Here is a 17,769-nt window from a genome sequence, read left to right on the forward strand (position 1 = left end):
TTTTTTTTTTTTACGGGGGCTGCCCTCCTCTAGAGGTTTCTCTCTGTGCTGGCTGGTCAGAGAGATGAATTGCCTCTCCAGAGGCACAGGGCACAGATAGGTATTTACAGCTTTGCTTCACTCGCTGGCTAGAGCCAGAACCGCTGGCGCAGATTGAGGGCTCCGGGTCATGCCACTGAGCACTGAAAGATGAAACAAGGAACAAATGGGCCCCTAAGCCTGGGATCCCCCGTGCCCCATCAGGGACTGTGCACACACAGATACACCCTGCAATTAGACCTGGCCATGCCAGAGAAATCCCCTGACAGCCAGGAACACACAAACACATGCCCCTGTTACATACACACCCTGAAAGAGTCAAGCCCAGGCACCTGCCCTTCACACGCACATACCGATGCATATCTGCACAGCTCAGGACCTGGCATCCTCACTTACCACGGAGCTGTGAAGACCTAGCTCCTTCGCTCACAGCTGGCATCCGTGAGATAGGCAGCAAACCCTAGAGAAAGTTAAAATAATTACCTCCCCTCCGCCGCTCAAAACCTCTCCTCCCACTGTATAGGCATTTCACCCCACTGAGGAGCGTCTAACAGCCTTCATGTCATCAGACACGTCCACAAGCTGCTGTAAGGTGACATCTGCATGAACTGGGCAGGTGGCAGCATCTCTACTCATATTTGTGCAGATCCATTAAATGAATTTTGGTTCTGTTGCATGAATGCACATGATCCCCACTCCAGGAACATCACAATGTGCACTAGTCAAGTGCATGATGTTCTGGTCTGGCTGGTGTCTGCACCAGATGGTGACTCATTCAAAGGATGGCTGTAAACTGACTTCAGATGAGAGTCATGGAGTTGGAAGTCACTTCCAGGGTCATTTAGTTCAAGTCTATGAACAGAAGAAAGAGTCTCTGTTCATAGAATCATAGAAAAGGAGGGTTGCAGGAACCTCAGGAGGTCGCATCTAGTCCAACCCCCTGCTCCAAGCAGGACCAGCCCCAACTACACCATCCCAGCCAAGGCTTCGTCTACCTGGGTCTTCAAAACCTCCAAAGATGGAGTCCATAACTTCTCTAGTAAAGCACTGGAACAGGTTACCCAACCTCCTAGTGGGAAAATTTTTCCTAATATCCAACCTCAACTTCCCTTGCTGCAGCTTGAGCCCATTGCTCCTTGTCCTGCCATCTGCCCCCACTGAGACCAGCCCAGCTCCATCATCTTTGCAGCCCCCCTACAGGGAGATGAAGGCTGTATCATTACAGCTCCAATTTTACACGCGTTACACCACACAGTGCATTGTGCAAAGCCTAAGTGTTGCAACTGCACGTATCTTCAGGCCAAGGAAGAGTTGCTAAATGTATTTGCAAATGCTTTTGAATCAAACACGCTCAAGGATTTCACAATGCGGCCAAAGGCAGAAAAAGGCAAATGTGCCTAATAAATAATTAGCTGTGAATTATTAACAGAGCTCTAGTCGCTGCATGATTGTATAGCAATTATTATTGGATTAACCTAGTGCGGGGGTTAGGTTTCTTATGAGACCGTGGGGCATTGAAGGGCTCTAACTGCTTTTCTACACTTCTGTGTAAACTTTGAGAGAGAAGAGGAGGAGGAATCGAAGCCCAGAAAGGCTTTGATGGAATTTGTCTGCAAAGGTCATGGCTATTTTTCCAGTACCTATGATGATGCTGGCTTGCCTGTTGTACAAAAGCCTGTAACCTCTCGAGGATGTGCTGGGTCTGGAAGTAGAAGTCATGCTCCCTCCCCATGTACCACTTAACCTAGGGAGGAAATGAGGAGAAAAAAGAAAGAAATATTGTAACTAGGGCAAGAAAAGTGGGAGGAGGGCATGAGAGGAGTTTAGACTGAATCCCAATGCAGCCAGAGACTGATCTAACTTTAGTGCCCACAGCTAATTCTTTCAAACCTGGAGCTCTCCCCTCCTGAGCAAATTCTTCTCTGAATCTTGCTGGAGTCACCAGAGAATAACATTATGGGAAAAGGCAAGAAAACTTCTTTTGGACCTCAGTAGAGATGAGAGCTATCTGATGTGCCTCCCCAAGGAAACAGTGGAAGATGCAGGACCTGAAATACTTAGAACTAGATTGTGTGGAGCAAACGTCTTCTTCCAATGGCAGGAAGAGAATCTGGAAAGCTTCAGGCCTTTTTCAGTTTCTAATATTGTCCATGCCTCTGATAGAGATAATCTCCTTTCAGAAAGCCTTAGTATGGGGGAAAAAAGAAAATCAACCATACAAGCCATGACTGACCTGAATGCTGATGCCACCTATTAGTAGAAGTGCTCTTGTCTTCTGCATAAGGCCAACAAACAAGGAACTTCTGGTAAAAAACAAACGTTTTTAATTATTTTATCACAGTGGCTCATGTAGGAAAAGTGGTGGCATTGAGTATGCTAGCCATGTCCACCGAGATAAGACCATCCTGTACTCAGCAAGAAACCCAGTAGAAACTTGTAAGATACTTGCAGACTTTGCAAGACCTACTGGTTGTCATAACAGGCCATAGGGAAGATCTCCTCCAGTTTCCATTCCATAAAGTCATGACCTTGTGCCAAGGTGCATTTGAAGCTCTGCATGGCAAAAGAGAGAGGAGAGGAGGAGGTCAGCAAAATATCGGACAGATCTTGGAAAGGACCTCTAAAGCCATCAAATCTAGTCACCTGCTATGGTACGTGACAACAGCATACTATTGCCTTTTAAGCCCATGGTGCACCATTTGAGAACTATTTCCATTTCTAGGATTATAGAAATAGAGACAGGTAGCGGTGCCCAAATAGCAACTGTAAGCAATAGGAAGCTAACAAAGGCAATTATTCCTGGCTGGGAGAGGGCTTTTCAGTTCCTCTGTTCCTATCACACACAGAGGCAGCACTTGGGGTCATACCATTTCCTCCCACATTTTTAAGCAGGCAGCTGCAAATCAGGTGGTTAGGCCTGCAGGGACTTGGAATCGCAAAGTTTTGCCTTTGCAAGCAAATTCCCATCCAAGTCTTGTAAGGAGCATTTGTGGATGTGCCTGGAAGCATGGCCTGAATGTCCCTGTGCTCCTATTCACGGCATCTGGAACTGGTTCTTCTAAAGAGCTGCATCAAGAAGCATGTGTGAGGAGTGTTATCTTCCCTTTTGGGTCCAGCTGTAGAGGAAATAGGGTAAAACGGTGAAGAGTCTGTAACCCGGGCGGTACTCCAAGAGATAGCCCCTCTCCAGTTGAAGGGATCAAAGCCGGTGCACAAGCGCTGTGGGAGGTATAGGGACTCTCCTCCCCGATACAGCAGAGCCAGACCACCAATGGGCACTTAACCATGTACCTTTTAATACTGGGAACATAAACAGGCATAAACCAGAAGGTATAGTGGACACTACAATGCCCCGAGGGGCAGGATTCAACAAAGGTCAGACACTTACAATCACTGACAAAAAACAGGGTTAACAAAGTATAAAACACAGACAGCAGAACAAACAATATGGGTTGGTGAAATATAAAAGGGCACAAAATGCAAAATGTTAAAATGACAAGGAAATATAGGTACCTGAAGGCGGAGAAACACAATGGCCCCTTTCCACTGCAAGAAGATTTGCTTCTTGTTATCTTACTCACCCCAAATCACCTCAGCTGGGACTTGAATCCAGATTTCCCATGTGGAAGGCAAGGACATGGCCACACAACCACCACTGGTGGCACTGCCCCAGCCTGCGAGGGGTCTTGACCTTCCCAGAGCCCGGCCTCACATCGAGCTGCCTGGCCTCCGATTGGAGGAGCTGGAAGCAGGGCTGGGAGCCCTGCTGCTCAGAGCCTTCCCGGTGCTGGGGGAGCCTCTCCTGCCGGCTGCAGCCTGTCCCAGGGGATCCTGGAGCCCAGCAGGGGCCTCTCCTGCCGGCCACACGCCGTGCTGCTGAGGGTCCCGCTGCTGCCTGCAGGTCCTGCTCTTCCAGAGCACTGCTCCCACCCCGCTGGCCCAGCTCTTGCCAGCTCTGTGAAGCTCCTTCCTTGTTGTCCCTCACTGGTCTCTCCTGAGCCAGCCCACGCTGCCCCGTCTCTCTCCCTCCAGGTGACCCAAGGGGCCAAATCAGGACGTGGGGGGGTGAGTCTCTGGGGCCTGGTTGGTGCAGAAAGGGAATCCCAAGTCCTCCAATCATCTTTTGCCCTTTCAAAACCCCTGGGCCAGGTCACTGCCAGCCCATCACATCCTCCCCCGCAGAACCCTTCACCATCCCCAGTGAAGTGCAGGCCTCAGCCTGGGGGACTACTGGACCCAAGGGGCAGCAATGGGGACCTCCCCCAGCACCCCCAGGGCATCGTAGGTGAAGCGATGGACTGGCTGAAGCTCCCGCCTTGGTCGTGTGGTGCGGTCTGGGGCAGGGCTCCCTGAGGGCCCCGGCGGCTCAGGTTCCCTCTCACCGGAGGAGTCTGTCCCACTGGCAGGTAGAGGCGTGGGGATGTTTTCTCCTTCGGTCTCGCCAGGCGGGGCTCCACGAGCAGCAGTCCCTGTCTCCCCTTCACCCTGAGGAGTGGCAGGTCCTAAGTGCAGGCGAAAGTCAGCAGGGTATCACCCGTCAGAGTCCGAGTCCTGAGGAGCTGCAGGTACAACTGCCGGCTGGGTGGCTGGCGCAAGGCCTCCTTCTACGGGGAGACCTAGGCCTCTCTTCTCGTGGCTCTCTCTGGGAGGAAAGGGCCCCACCAATTGGCCAGTCAGCAGCAGGAGGTTCCGGTGGACCACGCGACTTCGACCCGGTCCAGACTCAGGGGAGATTTCATATCCTGGGAGGTCTCCCAGTTGTCGCACCACTGTGTAGCGTTCAGCCCTATACCGATCAGTGATTTTGTGTCTCCCAGTTAGCCCCAGGTTTCGCAGCAGCACCCAGGCTTCTTCTTGTAACCCTTGCTCATGCACGTGAGCATCACAAAGCCACTTATGGCGTTGCTGGTTTCAGCTGCCAGTTGGTATGCACGACGGAGACGGTCCTGAAGCTGTTGCGCATATTGTCCATGAGTCACATGTTGTTGGTAGACTTGTTCTACCCCAAAGCACAAGTCGACAGGTAACCGGGGCTCCCTCCCAAGCACGAGTAAATACAGACTGACCCCCATTGCATCATTCCTAGTGGAGCTGTAGGCATGCACCAGGTATGCGATATGCTGGCTCCTTGCGGCCTTCTGTTCCTGCTGGAGGGTACCCAGCATGTTCAAGAGAGTGCGACTGAAGCGCTCGGGTTGGGGATGGTAGGGTGTAGTCCTTGATTTCTGTATGCCAGCCACTGTCAGTACTTCACCCAACAACCAGCTCTCAAAATCTCGCCCTTGATCAGAGTGGATTCTTGCGGGCAGCCCAAACACAGAGAAGTACTTTTCCCACAGTACTTTGGCAACTGTTCTTGCTGTTTGATCTCGCGTAGGGAAGGCCTGGGCATAATCGGGTGAAGTGGTCTGTCACAACCAGCACATTCCCCTTTCAGTGCCCCTCCCCTTCTATGGCTAGGAAGTCCATGCACACGAGCTCCATGGATTTTGAGCTCTTGTTGGTGTGTACATAGGCAGTTTGAGCGGCAGGGTCTTCCTCCATACACACTGATCACAGTTTGACCATTTAATCCTTACATCTTCAGCCATTTTGGGCCACAAGAACCACTCAAGGGCTAGCAGCAGGGTGTGCTACACCCCCATGTGCCCAAAGTCATCATGCAAGGCCTGTAACACAAGGGCCTTATACTTCAGAGGGAGGGCCAGCTGCCAATACTCCCGTCCTTCTGGGTCCTGCACCTCCTGATGTAGCACTCCATCGGGCAAGCAAAGCCATTCCTACTCCCTCAACAGGAGGTGGGCTGCTGGGGTAGCATTATTAAGGGTCGTGGGGCAGGTATTCCCCAATCTCTGGACATACAGCACCTCTCACTCATCTGGTCTCTTATAGGCTGCCTGGTCACTGGAGGAATAGTCACGTCCCACAAAATCTGCTGGAAAGTGCCTACCCATTCCAGGGTAGCTTCAGTACCAGCAGTTCGCCCTACTCCCCCCTGCACAGTCCTATAACTCCCAGAGGGAACGGCAGACTGGTTGGCATTAGACATGTCTCCTGGTGGCTCTCTCTCTACAGGGGTACACAGCACTTGAATAATATTCTAGCACCTGCTACGTGGGAATCCCAGACAAGCCCCCAAAACGTAACCCAGGCGGTACTCCAAGGAGGTAGCCCCTCTCCAATTGAAGGATCAAAGCAGGTGCACAAGCGCTGTGGGAGGTGGAGGGACTCTCCTCCCCTATAGAGCAGAGCCAGACCACCAATGGGCACTTAACCATATACCTTTTAATACTGGGAACATAACAGGCATAAACCAGAGGGTATAGTGGACACTACAATGCCCTGAGGGGCAGGATTCAACAAAGGTCAGACACTTACAATCACTGACAAAAAACAGGGTTAATAAAATATAAAACAGAAACAGCAGAACAAACAATACAGGTTGGTGAAATAAGGCACAAAATGACAAGGAGACATAGGGCCTTAGTACCTGAAGGGGGAGAAAGCGGTGGGGGGGGGGAATGCAATAGCCCCTTTCTACTGCAAGAAGATTTGCTTCTTATTTCACTCACCCCTAGTCACCTCAGCTGGGACTTGAACCTAAAGCTCCCACATGGTGGGCAGGAATGCTGCCACACAGCCACCACTGGGGGCCCTGCTCTAGCCTGCTAGGGGTCTTGACATGCATAGAGCCCCAACTTCATGTCAAGCTACCAGGCTCATGATCGGAGGAGCTGGAAGGTCACTGCTCAGATCCTTCCTGGCACTGGGGGGAAGCCTCTCCTGGGGGCTGCAGCCTCTCCCAGGGGATCCTGGAGCCCAGTGGGGAGCCTCTCCTGCCAGCCGCACTGCTGAGGGTCCCGCTGCTGCCTGCAGGTCCTGTTCTTTCAGGCTTTTCAGGGACACTGCTCCCGCCCCACTGGCTCAGCTCTTGCCAGCTCTGTGAAGCTCCTTCCTTCTGGTCCCTCACTAGTCTCTCCTGAGTCAGCCCACGCTGCCCCTTTTATGCCCCTCCAGGTGGCCCAAGGGGCCAATCGGGGATATGGGGGGGTGAGTCTCTGGGGCCTGATTGGTGTGGAAAGGGAGTCCCAAGTCCTCCAATCATCTTTTGCCCTTCCAAAACCCCTGGGCCAGGTCACTGCCAGCCAGCCCGTCACACTAGACTTGCACCCACTGCTGGCACCCACTGTCAAGCTGAGCACCGGGTGCTGAACCCTTTCAGAAACAAATCGCGGGATGTCTCACAAACAGAAGCACCCAAACCTCTTCCCTTCTGCCCCAATTCCCATAGCCCCAGCTTATAGTTACATGTCTACTGGACACATCCCTCTCAAACAGGAGAAATTAGGTGTCAGAAGCCTGCACAGAAGGCTGGTTAAATAACCCCTAGCTGGGCCTGATTATTTGTAGCTTAATTACCCCCAGCTGGCCCCAGGTGCCTGCATGGATGTGGCTGTCTGCTTTTGGTGCCCAGCAGGCTATTAGATATCTATTTTGGGTAGCCTGGAAGATGCAAGTCTACCCCATTTTCTCTTGGTTTCTGCCACTGATCCCTTGTTCCAGGCTGCAACCTTGACCCCTTCTGCTCCAGATGGTCTTGCCAGCCCCCTGGCCACTCTGCCCTACACAGCAGCCCAGGCCCTGTCCTCTGACGGCCGGCTCTTGGCTTGCAGCTTTGTTTAAGGATACCCACATCCCAGTCCGTTATAGCTACAGCTGCCTGCTCCATGCCCCTGCCTAATGAGTTCAGTCTGGGTCTCTTCTTGATCTCCATCCATGCACCCACTCCCGGCTCCTGGGTCTAGCCAAGGTGGTTGCTGATCTCCAAGTCCCTTACAGACCTTTTCCTCTGAACCTGCCTGCTTCCAGTGCTCTGGCCCTAGTCTGGACACTTGCTTCCTGTGTCCATTTCAGATCCCCTGGGTTGTGACCCAGGGGATCCGGGCTGATTGAGCTTGCAGAAGAGAAGACCGAGGGGGATTGAATAGCAGCCGTCACCTCCCTGCCGGGGGGCTGCAAAGAGGATGGGGCTGGGCTGGTCTCAGTAGGGGCAGACAACAGGACAAGGAGCAATGGGCTCCAGCTGCAGCAAGGGAGCTTTAGGTTGGATATTAGGAAAAACTTGCTCACTAGGAGGGTGGTGAAGCACTGTACAGGCTACCCAGGGTGGTGGTGGAGTCTCCATCCTTGGAGATTTTGAAGACCCGGTTGGACAAAGCTGTGGCTGGGATGATGTAGTTGGGGCTGGTCCTGCTTGGAGCAGAGGGTTGAACTAGATGTGACCTCCTGAGGTCCCTCCCAACCCTCATTTTCTATGAATCTATGACCCTGTAGGGTCAGGGCCCAACTGCCCATGTCCCGGTTGTGCCCTGGACAGCAAGAGGAAAATAACTTCGTCCCTAGGTGCAAGTATAGTTAGCCCCAGGGCAGCACACTCTGTGCTGTGGATTAGCTCCTTTAGCACCAGGCTCTGCTGGCTTCTCTTGTGTGCTAACAATTTTGGAGGGAGGGCAGGGTGCCCAGAGCCTCCCAGGAGGGTGCACACCACCTTGCAAGATCAAGCATTTAGTGGGTCCTTTTGAAACCACGTTTCCAGGCAGATCATTAGTGTTACTCTTCTTTTAATTAATCAATAGCTTTGTGGTAACGAGGTGCCTGGAAATGAATGCGTCTAGTTCCACCATAGTCTCAGGTGAGCTGGCCAGGAGGGGATCAGTTGTCTTGCTGGTCCTTTACGTGCTCCATCCACAGATGTAGCTTCAACTTCCTGTGGATTTTGTCTTGTTTTTATGAACTCTGTCATGTGCTAGCGCCGCGGTCAGAGTGAAGCGAGCAGCCTGGGCCCTGCTGGCTTAGCAGCTTCTCAGGTGGCACCAGAGAACTTCATTAACAAGCTTTTTACTCCTGCTGCCAGTTCATGAATGTAGCCCCCTCTCTCTAACCCGACCAGACTCCAGCCCCTTCCACGCTGTCCTGCCGTGCCACTTATGCCCTCAGGCCCCTCCACATGTGTGATAGGATTAGCATGTACGATCCACACATCCAGCTTCGGATCCTGTCCCCCCTTATTGCCAGGACACTGTCCCAGGCTCCCCCTGCACCTGCAAGCTCCGACAGCCACTTATTGCACATTTCCCAGCTCTCACTTTACTGCTGGATGGACCTTTTTATGGCATGGTAGTTAATTTGCATATGTAGGAGATCTAATTGCACAATTAGCTGGTCAATTGTGTAAGGTGTGTAATGCATAGAGGGGACCATAGTCCTTTAGGTTTCAATACTAAGACCTCAGCAGGAAGCCCTTCCTGTCACTGATCTGATGCTTAGCACACCAGGCAGCACTGAAGGACTTTGGTGTCTGATCTCTGTGGTCCATTTCCCACATGATAGAAAACGAAGGTGTGAAGGGACCGCAGGAGGTCCCATCTAGTCCAGCGCCCTGCTCCAAGCAGGACCAGCCCCAACTACATCATCCCAGACAAGGCTTTGTCTGTCCCGGTCTTCAAAGGAAGGAGACTCCACCACCTCTGTGGGTAGCTTGTTCAAGTGCTTTACTTAGTGTTATGCACTCAGGGCATGTGTGACTACATCCCACTGCGCATGTCTATACGTACATGAACATGCTTTAGTTAATGTGCATTAAATCTAGTACCTCCATTGTGAGGTACTAGGAAAATGCCCCATTAGCCTACTGTAATGAGCATTAACTAAAGAGCACGGTTTTTAGGGCTCCTATACATGTGCAGGGAGCTGGCTCTGGTGTGCTGGAAATCTAGCTCATGGGAGCAGACTCAATTAATTGAATCTGCTGGAGCTTGGAAATTAATACGCTCCACCAGACTCTAGCGCCACATGTATCAGTGTCCTCGCACTGAAAAACAGTGGTGGGACACTTTGAACTAAAGCTTGTTCAACGTGCTTTAGTTCAAAGCGCCCCACCGCCATTTTTCAGTGCAAGGGACACTGACACATTGTGACACTTGGGCGCTTTTAATTAGCATGGCTCGCTAATTAAAGCACCCCCCCACGCTTCCCAGACCATGTGCAAAAATGCCCTTAGTGATGCTTTATTGCACATGAACCTAGTTTACTGTGCATTAACCACAGAGCACAGGGGTTTTTAGTGATGCTTTAATGCACATTACAATAGGCTAATGCGCATTAAAGTGCATGTGTAGATGAGTCACCTGTGCCTTCGGAGATGAACTGCCTGCCCTGCCATGGTGACCCTCCCCCAGATGGAAGCGGGCCGTGGCAGCAGCGTGCCCGTGCTGGTTCCCAGGCCCTGCCTGCAGAGCCTGGCTGGTGTTTCTGCCCCTAGATGTCACTCTCCACTGCCTTTTCTTCCTCCCGTCCTATTTTTCTTTCTCCAAGATCCTGCAATTTTTTTTTTTTTAAATTCCTTTCTGATCTCTTTCCGGCCATGTGTGATTGCAGTTTCCTCTGGGCGTCCATTTCAGCAGCCTGAAATTAAGCAGCAGACAGAGGGAGAGAGAAGAGGGGGGATCGCCCCCCGCTCATCCTGCTCCCCCAACAGAAGCAGAAGGAGCCGCGCTCAGGAATTCGCACCAAGGCTCTCGGCGCAGGATCTGCGGGGGGAAAGGGAAGCCGCCAGCGCCAGGCTGCCTATCTGGAGTACAGAGAGCCCCCCATTCCCCTTGTGGGGGTCCCCCCAGCCCTGAATCTGCAGGACAAGCCAGCAGAGATGTCCTGTCCTCCCTGCATACCAGCTCCCACCTCCCACACCTATCTTGGCTGAAGGGGAGTCCTCCAGATCTGGCTGGGAAGCTTCTGCACCATCTGAAGTGCTTTCCTCCTCCTCTTGCACAGCTGCCAAGTCCTGCCAGGGGGGCCTTTCTCCACCCCGGCACCAGCAGCTGCACCTCCCAGGGGTGACAGGACTGCAGCAATGTCAGTCTCCCTGCACAGGCGCTGGATGGGTGGTTTTTCTGTCGCTCTGATTTGAAAAGCAGCCACCAAACCTACCTGTCTGCCTGCCCCTGCCACTGCTGCGGCGGTGTGATAGCGGGGAAGGCTCAGCGTGCTGACTGCTATCCTCTTCCTGAGCCGGAGACAAGAGAGAGAGGTTGCAGGGTCCATCAGTCCCACCCCTTCCTCTCTCCCTTCCCCTTCCAGAGGAGAGTCCTGGCTCTTTGCAGCATCGGTGGTGCATGGGAGAGCGAGCCAGCCCCAGGAGCTGCAGCAAGGGAAGCCCTTGCTTCAGGTGATTCAGGGCAGAGGAGCCGAGACGAACAAGGTGCATTGGGTCTGGCTCTGCGATTCCACCAGGTGATGGCCACGCACTGAAGATGTCCGTGTCCAGGCTGAACAGCGTCAATGGGTTTCTGGAGGACTCCAGGATGGAGGCTGGGGATATGGGGAGGATCCTCAGGTGCTTGGAGATTGGCACCGTGCTGACCTTGTTCTACCAGAAAAAGTCGCAGAGGCCGGAGCGCAGGACATTTCAGGTCAGGCTGGAGACCAGGCAGATCATCTGGAGCCGGACCCCGGAGAAGGTGGAAGGGGACAGTGAGTATATGCGCCATGCTTTGCAAATCCAGAAAATAGCTATCTGTAGGGAAGCCAGGCTTGGCAAGATCCCAGTGAACCCCCAGTCAAATGCAGCAGGACCTAGTGGGTTCAATCCTCCCTCTCCCCCTGGTATGGCTGTGCAGCGTGGGGCAGCTCTGTCGACTCCCCCGCTGCACAGAGGTGTTGTGGGGGCTCCGTACGTAGCATTAACAAAGCTCCAAGCAGCACTGTTTCAGTGCTCTGCCTTAGCGGTAATAATGGGGGTGGCTGAATGGCAATGACCTTGCGTTTCCATTGCACCGGGGATGCGGAGGACATCGCCAGCTTCACCAATGGGACCCACTGGTTTGCAGGGGTCGGTTTGCTAACTGCTAGTCAGCAACCGGCACTGAGCCGGAGCGTGGGGGCTGCTTCATAGCTCGCTGCAGCACCGGGCAGCAGCCCGCGAGGATGGACGCAGCATTTGCCCAGCTGGGTGGAAGCTGGGTCAGGGGAATGGGGTGCCTGGTGTTGGGGTTTGGCCTGGGTTGACGACCTTCCCAGACTGTGAGTGCAGGAGATCCGGGGCAGGCATGAGGGTATGTGATAGCATCCCGAAGAGAATGCCTCCAGAAGCACTAGGCCTCCCAGCACTGGTTTATACTGGGTAGGAGCATCGCCTACTGAGTCAGCAGCAATGCTACTGCCAGCCTTGGCCTGGGTTTTCCCCTTGGAGGTCCCCAGTCGATCCTCTCTGACTGTCCGTGGTCAGCTTCTCCGGCTGCGGGGTCTCCGCTCCTGCCACTATACCCACGACGTTCCCCGTGGTCCTCACGCCGTTATCACGCTTCTCGCAGCCAGTCACCGCCACAGTCCCTTTCTTTCCCTTGGCAGCTCCTTGCGCTCTCATTTATCTCTTCCTTTCTGAGTGCACCAGGCATCGGGGCCGTTCTGGCAGCAGTCCTGCCAAGGGGAATGGAGTTCACAAGGGTGAATTTGCGGTGTTTTCCTGCGTTGCTCCTGTTGTGCCCTTTGCTTGCTGTAACCCACCCTTCCTGCCATCCAGCTTTCTCCTTGCTGGTCCCTTCCACCCTCCCTTCCCTTTCATTCTCTGAGCTATACCGCGTGGGGTGGGGGGATTCAGTCTCATCACTTGTGCTACTCTGAAAAGCATGCCAATCTGTTTATCCATCTTGGTTGCTCAGGTCCTAATTTGTCAAAGGTTATTTCCCCTTTGTCATGTTCTAAATGGCTGATCCCATCCCCTTCTTTGTAACCACGGGCAGCCGCCTTGATCGTACGCAGGAAACCAGCACGTGTCGGGTGGAAAGAGTGCTCAGGCTCCCTGCAAAACCCGCGTGGGTAGCTCCACGGTGGGTGCGCTCCCCTTCGAGCACATCCTTGCCCTGGGAGGTGACTATGCGAATGGCCCTTCTTACTCAGCAGTGCTGCTCCTCCTGCATTACGGGGGATGGAGCTGCTTGTTGTAGTGCCTCAACCAAAAGCAGCTTGTAGTCCTTTCTGCCCCATACAGCCATCTCAGCCCTGGGAGGAGATGGAGTCTGATGCGGTTTGTACCTCATCAACACGACACTGAATCCACTGCCATTGCCCAGGCCACCTGTGCGTGCATGTTGCTTTCCGAGCCTGCTCCGGATTATAGCGTGGAATTGCACAGGTGTGCAGAGAGAGCGGGTTTATTGAGTCGTTATTACTGGCAGCAATGCACGGACCACAAAGAACCTGGCCGGACTCTCAGATCCAGGGTCGATGCTTATAGTAAAACCTATTTTGCTTTGCTTGTAAATAAATACAACCTGTTGTGGAGGCATTGAGAGAGGATGAATACAGATGGGTGCCTTTTCAGAGTAGTGCTGCCTGGTAGTGTAACTAGGGTGGGCGAATGGGGCACCAGCTCCAGGCACAGATTTCAAGGGAAGCTGTAGGATGGCTGGCGTTGGGGGAAGCCCATGCTGCAGACAGGGTCTAGTAAAACTCGCCATTTCGTGGCGTGTATGTAAGCAACGCGTAACGTGTACAAGTGCCTTCCAGTGCCTGGTGTGCCCTGCCCCTGCCTGGAGTGCTGCAATTGCTAGCTATGCCCCTGGCACTGCCTTTCAGCTGGATATTTGCAAAATGATGCAATGCTTAGCAGAGTGACAGCACTTTCCATCACCAGGCACTGCACAAGCCAGGCACAACAGGGGTGTCGTACACGTGGCTCACAAAGCTGCAGTATCTGGCTCCTAGAGGGGCTGGGAGTTCAGGGGCACAGCATGAGTGGGGATCTGAACTTCAGGGTGCTGAGCCCCATTGAGGACCTGTGTTGGCAGCAAGGGGTGAAAAGCAGTTGCATTAACACCCCTAGCTCCTTGGCATGGCTTGCCCTACTGCATGAGATGGGTCCAGATCTGGTCTGTGAGGACCTCCACAATCTGGATCCAGCCCACAGACAGCCCCGAAGTCCAGATCCAGCCCAAGGGGCCAAACCAGTTTGACCTCCCTTCCATAGTTAAACACTGTGAAGCCGAGTTTGCTATGGTTAAGCCCGGAGACATGGATATACAGACAGAATTTAGACTTCACCTTTCAAAAGTGCCAACCACTATGGGGTGCCGACCTTGACGGAGTGGACTCCTGGCTCCATCGTGGGCATTTAGTGCTTGATTTCAGTGAGGACAGGATTTGAGCCTGAGGGGTTTATAATCAGCATTGCAGAGGACCAGAAATCCCACATAAAATTGCTGGGGGCTTCCAGTGCCTGGCCCTTCTAGAAAACAGGTCTGGCATGTCTGAGGTTGGGCTCTCAAAATAGAGGCCTGTGTGATTCACCTGGGAAGTCTGTGGCAAAGCTGGGAGTGGAAATCAGGAGCTTCTGGGAAGTAGAGTTTTTCTCTGACCATCCAACCACTTTGCCTGTCCAGGAAGCTCAAATGTTGAACTGAATTTCTGAATGTGGGTGAGGAAACCAGTGGGGATTTCAATAGTTTATAAACCCTTGGGAATGACAACTTCCTGCTGATTTCAGCCCACCCTTTTCTTCTTCCCCTCCAGGGAATTCTCTGTATTATGGCTTGCTTATCCAAAAGGTCTTATATCTCATTGGGCGCGTGTACATGTGCACTTCAATGTGCATTAGCCTATTTTAATGCGCATTAAAGCATCACTTAAAATGTGCTTTTTAGTTCATGTGTATGAAATTAGACTAATGCGGAACAAAGTGTTACTAAAAACCGTCCTCTTTAGTTAATGCACATTTTCTTAATACCTCATAATGGAGGTACTAGATTTAATGTGCATTTAATGCACATGAACTAAAGTGCATTAATGCACGTGTAATATGAACCATCACTACTATAATTATGGTCTTGCTCAGGATCAGTCTCATTGTCCTGGGTGTTGTGTAAGCACAGCTGAAGAAACCATCTTTCCTGGAACTGATTTTGCTGGCTTTAATCTCGACCGTTTCGTGTGATATCACACACCAGTGTGTTAGCCTAATCCCTCCCGTTTTTCCAAGGGGGCAGGCAATGGTTGTGCGGTGTTGCTAACCTGCCATCGTATACCACCCACCTGTTTCTTAGCTGTGTAAACTAATTCCCAGATGCTCTGCTTTTAAAGCAATTTGGGATCCTCCTATATAGGAGGTGGCACACATAAGATCAACATCAGTGCATAGACGATAGGACCCACATTTTTCAGTACCTGTTTATGACGAGGCTTGTAGAAGTTCATGGAGAAACCAACTCTCTGGTGTGTTTCTAAGTTGCCTCTGTTTCATTTCAGTATTAGTTGGCAAGACGATTGTTTTAGGGTCAGATTATTTCTAACCTGTCTGGGGATGGTGCTGTGTGCATGGGTGTGTATTTATATAGGTGTATACCTAGGGACAGCCAAGGTGTCTGAGCATGTGCTAGTGTATGGATGTATTTCATTATGTACAGGTTGACACTGCATTTTGGAGTAGGTGTAAGTTGATGCTGGATGGCTGCTTGTGAGTACATAGCAATGACTCTGGGGATCTGTGGAAGAGGAAGGAAAGCATGGATTGGAGCAGAGACGGCTCTGGTCACTTTTGTCACCAGTATCATGACATTTAATATTTTTTCTTGACGCTACAGCTCCTGCAATCATGTACATGCTTTCACAACACTCTCTGCTTTCAGATTTTTCTTTTCTTTAGAAAGGGACGGTTTTAGTGAAGGGATGGTTTTGGTGAAGCAGAGCCCCCATCAGCTCCAAAGCCAAGAGGCAAATTAATACAACCTGACATTTATTTGTTAAAATCCCAGGATTTAACAAACGTGACCCATCGTGGTTAAATGCTTGTGGCTGGCAGTCCCAGTCTTGGGTATGTTTGCACAGATGGGACGATGGCGTTTGGGATTAACATAGGGGTGCAATGTGCAAGTGTGCAAGGGTGTTTGCTGGAGAGCTGGAGTGAATGCACTGATGCGTTTTGGATACACTAAGACTTAACGTTTAGGTGGCACGATGCAGCTTCAGAGCATCGTGCCAAATTAAACCCTAACCTTGGGAGAAACTGAGTTGGGTCTGTGCCAGTTCTTTGATTCCTGCAGTGATTTGGGAATTGCTCCACTCTCACTTTTGAACCTGCTGCACTCTTTCCCAATCATTTAAGACTCCTTCTTCGTCCCTGAGATTTATCCTAGAGAAGGGTGCTCTCAGTGTGGCCCAGATGGATGCCCTGGCTGCCCAGCCGGGGGAGATGGATTTGCCATTGTGTCACAGCACTGAGCCAGGACACTGGAACTAGCTCCTGCTCCATTCGACTTGCTGCGGTATCGGTGCTTCACCTGCCTCTGGCACTGCCTTCCCCCGCGCGGCCCAGAGCATGTCAGGACCAGTCCTTACGACCCTCCGGGGACGTGCTTTGGGATCTGATCCGTACTATCCACTGAGCATAAGAGACTTGCCCAGTGGATCAGTGGCAATGTCAGGCTTGGCACGCAGAGGTCATCCAGAGTCCCAGCCCTCCGCTTCCATCACCATCTCGCCTGAGGCACCCACACTTCTTTCTCCCGATGACGAGCAAACCGTGCCTTGGGGGAGAGGTGCTCAGACTTAATCAGCAGTATGAGGGCTCTAGCATGAAAGCAGTGTTTTCTAGCTTCAGCAGCTCTAGATTGCCATAAAACCCCTGTGTCCCGTGGTTGAAATAACAGCAAAAGCCTCTTTGAAGCACTCGGTTGCTGCTCTGAAGAGAATTTGGCAAGCCCCCTCCGCAGCACGGGCTGCAGCGGGCCGTTTGCAGTAGATGAAGTGCAAACTTGCCCTTGTTCCAGCCGCCTGGTCCACAAACAGCCAACAGACCTGTGCAACCTTCCTGGGCACATCAGACAAACAGGGAAGTGAGAGTAGCAGGGACCTCACAAGGTCATTTCTAGTCCACTCCCCTGCTCAAGGCAAGATTGTTCTGGTCTAAACCATCCTAAGCAAGGGTTTGTCTGATCTAGTCTTAAAAAGTCTGTGAACTATCAACCATGACTGAGCTTAATACCCGGTGACCTCTCCCGGTTCCCCATCACGTGTACAGGGAAGAGATGCCTCTGTCTGGTTCCTTGCTTGCTTACCGGCCCCCTCAGGCCCCGGGGAGGCGCAGCCAGGCCCAGGGCCAGGGCGCATCTAGTCAGGGGACGTCTGGGGGGACTGGATGTGTTCAAGTCAGCGGGTCCGGACGATCTCCACCCCCGAGCGCTGAGGGAATCGGCTGTGGTCATTGCAGGACCCCGGCACGGCTGTACGAGCACCCGTGGGGCTCTGGTGTGGGGCCAGAGGACTGGAAGAGGCCAACATGGTTCCCATCTTCAAAAAGGGGAGGAAGGAGGACCCGGGGACTATAGGCCAGTTAATCTTACCTCGGTCCTAGGCAAGCTTTTTGAGAGAGTTATCCTGGCGCATGTCCCTGAGGGGCCGGGGGGGAGATTATGCTCAGGGGCAACCAACACGGGTTCATTAGCGGCAGGTCCTGTCAGACCAACCTGGTGCCTCCAACGCCCAGGTCACCAAATCCTTAGACGCAGGGGTAGCAGCGGACATCGTCTTGCTGGACTTGCGGAGGCCTTCGACACTGTCTCTCCCCCCGTTCTCATTAAGAAACTGGGGGGCTGTGGTGTCAACACCCACACAGTCAGATGTGTCGCCGACTGGCGGGAGGGCCGCACCCCGAGAGCGGTGGTGGATGGGTCATGTTCGACC

At 52.5% G+C, this 17,769-nt stretch overlaps 1 protein-coding gene across 1 annotated transcript in view; it reads left to right on the forward strand.

Annotated features, from left to right (window-relative positions):
* The first annotated feature begins 10,402 nt into the window (after positions 1–10,402).
* LOC109322589 (1-phosphatidylinositol 4,5-bisphosphate phosphodiesterase gamma-1-like) overlaps positions 10,403–17,769 on the forward strand; it is a 56,184-nt gene continuing 48,817 nt past the window's right edge. The window contains exon 1 of the mRNA XM_019553630.1: positions 10,403–11,568. Within this exon, the coding sequence (XP_019409175.1) occupies positions 11,349–11,568 (220 nt within the window). The 5' untranslated portion in view covers positions 10,403–11,348. The remainder of the gene's footprint in view (positions 11,569–17,769) is intronic.

Source organism: Crocodylus porosus, unplaced genomic scaffold, assembly GCF_001723895.1.
Source record: "Crocodylus porosus isolate Cpor-Errol unplaced genomic scaffold, CroPor_comp1, whole genome shotgun sequence".
NCBI lineage: Eukaryota > Metazoa > Chordata > Crocodylia > Crocodylidae > Crocodylus > Crocodylus porosus.